This window comes from Siphateles boraxobius, unplaced genomic scaffold (genome assembly GCF_051911475.1).
Source record: "Siphateles boraxobius isolate OS27281-9 unplaced genomic scaffold, OSU_SipBor_1 66, whole genome shotgun sequence".
Taxonomy (NCBI): Eukaryota; Metazoa; Chordata; class Actinopteri; order Cypriniformes; family Leuciscidae; genus Siphateles; species Siphateles boraxobius.
Genome location: NW_027509193.1, coordinates 33,033,355 through 33,038,738, shown reverse-complemented (window position 1 = coordinate 33,038,738; position 5,384 = coordinate 33,033,355). Strand labels below are relative to the sequence as shown.

The 5,384-nt window shown below is 39.9% G+C and overlaps 1 protein-coding gene across 1 annotated transcript; it reads right to left on the bottom strand.

Annotated features, from left to right (window-relative positions):
• Nucleotides 1–216: 216 nt before the first annotated feature.
• tspan10 (tetraspanin 10) lies at nt 217–3,354 on the bottom strand. Its single transcript, XM_077211588.1, has 3 exons — nt 3,216–3,354; nt 1,998–2,620; nt 217–700 (listed from the first exon to the last, which is right to left on the bottom strand). Exons 1-3 carry the CDS (start codon nt 3,306–3,308, stop codon nt 370–372), a joined length of 1,047 nt encoding a protein of 348 aa, XP_077067703.1. The 5' UTR covers nt 3,309–3,354; the 3' UTR covers nt 217–369.
• Nucleotides 3,355–5,384: the final 2,030 nt, after the last annotated feature.

The window sequence follows — 5,384 nt, the reverse complement described above, 5'->3', positions numbered from 1 at the left end:
ATAGAGAGCGGCTTAGAGGCCCTTAGTTTTACGTTATGAATTGCACTTAAGGAATATTTGAAATTTGATTACATACAAAAAGCTTGTGTAGAAGTATATGTGTTCGTGTATGTGCGTAGATAATGTTTTGGTCATTTAAACAACTTTACCAACTAAGAATAGGTATTTTATGAAAACAATTACAAACAATGAAAACCAATAAGTACCTTTAATGCCTTTAAGATTTTACATGCTATCATGAAATTCCTAGACTATTTGTCTCCAGACTAAACAGCTTAACTTATCCAGATGCCAGATGCAATGAATTAATTCAATCCAGGCTGGTTCAGAATGGCACAAAATCGTGTTATTGAAAACATCTGAGTCCATTCATTGCAGTGATTGTAAGTACACATCATGCTGAGCTCTGTTCCAGCGTATCTTCTGGAGCAGATGAGCCGTTATGAACAGAGTGAGTATCTGGACCCCCAGCAGAATTATGACTACCGTAACAATCACTCCACTGTTGTGCTCAATCCAGCGGGAGATGCTGCCCAAACAGCCGCCCAGGAAGATCACGCTCTGGGCGGAGAACTCGTCCAGCTGTTGGGCGCCCACTCCACACTGGGTGTTCCACACCGTCCCGTTCTCTAGGGGATCTACACAGCATGAAGGGGGCACTCCGCACGCCTGGACCCCTGGAGCCGAACAGTTGAAATACCTGTGCCAGAGAAATGGAGAGTCACTAAACTGGATTTGCAACAATGCTTTTTGAGTTCAAAGGTAGGTCAAGTTTGAAGTATCATATCTGCCCCACTTGTGGCACCAAGAATGCAAAAATAAGAAGGCCTATGTTTTTAAATTTTGGAAATTGTTAGTGATACTTGCCTAAAGTTCTAATACGATAGAATTTTACAGGTGATTTCTATTTGGTTGCTAAGGTATTCTTAGGCCCTGTGCCAAATGGCACACTTCACATGCACTTACGGTCTTGTGGCTGCCTTAAAATGATGTGCGTGATCGTGAAGTCCAAGAGACTGAAGATTGTCCCATTTGTCCTTTTAGAATTCAGTCGATATGTGCCCTCGATGCACACAGATGAGCTCTGCAGCAGACTTATACCCGACAGTTAAAGCACCAAAGTGTTTAAGGGTGCCATTTGGGACATAGCAAAATTAATGTTACGATGCCAGGTCATTGCTATGTGGTTGCTAAGGGACTCAGAGTGTTCTTTTTAGTACAGTTCTATGTGATTGCTAGGGTGGTCTGGGTGGTTGCTTACTAGAAAAGGTCAAAAAGGTTCATGCAAATCCATGATTGCATGATTGCATGATTTAATGCATTTTTTTGGGTGGTTTCTAGATAATTGCTTACCAGCCAAGGTCAAAAGGGTTCAGGCAAAACTTGATGCCACAATGCAAGGGTGTTACTATGTGGTTGCTAAGGAATTCAGAGTAGTTTTTAGTGCATTTCTAGGTGGTTGTTTACTGGACTAGTTCAAAAGGTTTCATGCAAAACGTGATGCCATGATGCTATTGTGTTGTTTGGTGGTTGCTAAGGGGTTTTAGGATGTTTTAGTGCATTTTTGGGTGGTTTCTAGATGATTGTTTTCTAGCCCAGGTCAAAAGGGTTCAGGATTCCGAATGGTTTTTAGGGCGTTGCATGTGGTTGCTAGATAATAAATAATAAATAGAAAATTTATACACACTTTAACTTTAAACTCCCTTCAATAGAGCCCTACTTTGTCAGTAACGGGTAATCGTAATTGGGAGATTACTAAATAAGGATTGTGGTGTGATCAAGTGAAATATATTGGAAAGCATGAATGGGAAAATTATGCGAAAGCCAACTCCAAGCTATGAGTCCAGAATGCATTAAATGCTGGAGCAAATTAGGTTGTATAATCTGCAAATTAGGTTGTATAATCTGTGTATTTAACTTTGGACTACTGCAGTGTTGGAAAGTGTAATGATGTCAGCCCCTCTCTTGATTTCCACTCATTTTGCTCATGCACTCACACATTAATTTCCCAGTCTCTGTAGGTATCCGCCCCGCAGCACTGCAGGCTTGTCTGGATCTCATCAGTGATGATCCTCAGGTCCAGGTCGTCCTGGTACCGCACCATGGCGGTCAGCATACCCGAGCGCAAAACCTCCATGATCTGGCCTTGCAGACTGTAAACCAGGACCGCCGCCAGAACCTGCGCCATTAAAAGGAGCAGCACAGCAGCTGAGAAGGTCCGAAGGAGGCACATGTTCTCCCGCAACGCCCCCACGCATCCTGTCAGGCTCAGCAGGGCGAGAACCAAACCGAGGAATGCGAAGAGCAGCATGGGGTCTGTGCCGATACCGCTGATCTTCTCCTGAGCAAAGGACTCTTTGTTAATCAGACCCCACAGGCCTAATACTAGCGTGACCAGACCGAGAACAGTGAAGAGCAGGTTGCTCGTGATGAGGAGGTACTTCAGAATATAGTCGCTCCAACTGGACGAACTGAGAACCCGTGAAGTGAAGAAGTTCCTCAATGAAGCTCCGGTTGATCCTTCATGGCAGGATGAACTCGAGCTGGTCTGACTTCCTGAACTGTCGTGCGTTCCCAGAAACGAGGCCACTGAGGTACCCTCTGATTTTTGTACGTCTCCCTGATGATGATATAAAGAATAGAAAGTTCATCAATTTGGTTAGATGAATACTCTAAGAGATCTTGGGCCAGATTCACGAAACAGTGTCAGTGCATTAATAATAATTATAGTAATAACCATAATAATAATAATAATAGGTTATTATTATTATTATTATTATGAACTATTTAAAAATAGTTTAATCAAACACTCTTGTTCAGTTGAATATTATTAGACAGTTAGGACCAAATTTACAGTATCAATCGTTAACAATAATAATTTATTATTAATTATATTTGTATTTGTTTTAAAAAGTTATTATTAATAATATTTATTATTATATCCAAATAGTTTAATCAAACTTTCTTGCCTCTCTCAGTTTTCCACTAAATAGTGTATTATAGATAATCCTGCCTTAAACTCACATCATTGGTTGTAAACCAGAAGTTATGCTACTCAATTGAGCAGAAATAAGTTTCCACTCTTTGATTTGCATAATGTCTTTTGTGAATTGGCTGCTAAAACAACGCTTAGCAGGCACAAATGTACAATCAACTGACAAATGTGGCAAAAAAAAAAAATGTTTAAGAAAATTAACAGAAAGGAGTCACACTACCTTTGGTATAAGAGGTTTGTTCTCTCCATTCTGGAAGTGATTCCTCCGCTCCCAGAAAAATAAAAATCTCCCAAAAGACGGAAACCGCCCCATACCTCCCCAACACCGGGAGTGGACACGTTATGTCCTCCAGAGCGCTCGGAGAAGGATGCTGGTCGGCGGAGGGGTAGAGAAGACAGAAGGGAATGAGTGCGAGTGCGAGTGGGCCAGGGCACAGCATTCCAACATCATGTGAGAGTCACAGTACTGAGGATTAGAGGGTTTCAACCGGCCCTGAAGGCTCAACCAGACTGTGTGCAGCTCACATGAAAGACTGAAGCGTTAGCAAGATGCTTCACTGCTCCACCACTCAGACATAATAAAGCACAATAAAGTTCATGCATGAGTTTATGGTCAGAGGGACAGTTGTGATTAACTAAAACTGTTAAAAATGGTGTTCGTTAGTTGAAGTTTAAACCTGAAATTTAAACTTGAAATATCTAAAACTTTAAAATAAAATAAAAAAACTTTGAATGACATTTAGAAATATTGCTTTGGCAACTAACGGAAATAAAATTGAAGTACTAAAATTACTAAAACTTAATGTAATGTAAATGTAAATCTAAAATTAAGTTAAAAAAACGAATAAAAAAGACAAAATTGCATAACAAAATTACGAAAACTCATATATATATCAGTGAAAGCTAATTCAAATCACTAATATATTTTATAATAGTATTATATAAATAATCAGTTTGTGAGAAATTAAAAAAAATCTCCTTTTGTGTTCAATGGTTTGTGTTCAATTAATGGTTTTGAAATGACATGAAAATATGAAAACATTAAATCTGTGAAAAATGTTACTATTATAATATTTGTAACCGATGTTTTGTTTAAGATTAGTATTACAATACATCACAAATGTAAAATACTATCCATTAGTGACTTTCAGTGAAAACTACTTTTGGAAAAAGGCAGTAAACTAGCTTTTCACTGAAAAGGGGAAACCTACAGCTACTGAAAACATTTGCAGTCCTCTGGAATTAAACGAAACATAAAATTAGCGTTGATGCATGCATACATCTCATCATGACTTTTCCTGTGGTTGTTTGAGCAAATGTGCTCGCTGTGAGAAGTTCTCCAGGCTCCTGGATCTTTTCCTGACCTTGGCTTCAGGTCTTCATTTGACGAGGAGAGCGCAGCACAGTAGGTATTCCAGGAATGAACAGAGCAGATTTTTCCTTCTCGCAGCTCCATCCACAGCCAAATCATCTCACACAACCTGACTCCAAATATATTACTCATACAGGCACTGCTGTCTGTGCAAACTCCATAAAACTGTGCTCGCTTTGCCATGTCAGAAGGTTTACTGATGTTTTACTGGTTTACTGATGTTTACCGTTTGCATTATCTCAGTTCACTTTAAAATCCCCCCATTTTGTTATTTTATAAGTTCCTAATTTTGTTTTGGAGGTCTCCTACATTATGTTTGCATGTATCCAATGTAAAAAAATAATAATAATAAAAAAACTTTAATTTTCTCATAATATGCGTTGCAGTATCACTTTTCTCACAGATTTTCAGAATTTCATTTCAAGAAATGGTTCGATTAAACATCTGGTCTCTCTAAAACCCTACTTTCCAGATTGGTCAGATGACCCAGTCTGTTGTGATTGGTCTACTCTGCTCTGATTGGTCAGATGACCCAGTCTGTTGTGATTGGTCTACTCTGCTCTGATTGGTCAGATTGCCCAGTCTGTTGTGATTGGTCTACTCTGCTCTGATTGGTCAGATGACCCAGTCTGTTGTGAATGGTCTACTCTGCTCTGATTGGTCAGATTGCCCAGTCTGTTGTGATTGGTCTACTCTGCTCTGATTGGTCAGATGATCCAGTCTGTTGTGATTGGTCTACTCTGCTCTGATTGGTCGGATGATCCAGTCTGGTGTAATTGGTCTACTCTGCTCTGATTGGTCAGATGACCCAGTCTGTTGTGATTGGTCTACTCTGCTCTGATTGGTCAGATGGTTCAGTGTGTTGTGATTGGTCTACTCTGATCTGATTGGTCAGATGACCCAGTCTGTTGTGATTGGTCTACTCTGCTCTGATTGGTCAGATGGTTCAGTCTGTTGTGATTTGTCTACTCTGCTCTGATTGGTCAGATTGCCCAGTCTGTTGTGATTGGTCTACTC

Coding starts and splice junctions, on each gene's coding strand:
- tspan10 (XM_077211588.1), bottom strand. CDS start 3,308: ATGGGGCGGTTTCCGTCTTTTGGGAGATTTTTATTTTTCTGGGAGCGG. Junction 2,621..3,215: donor ACAAACCTCTTATACCAAAG/GTAGTGTGACTC, acceptor TATCATCATCAG/GGAGACGTACAAAAATCAGA. Junction 701..1,997: donor AGAGACTGGGAAATTAATGT/GTGAGTGCATGA, acceptor TCTCTGGCACAG/GTATTTCAACTGTTCGGCTC.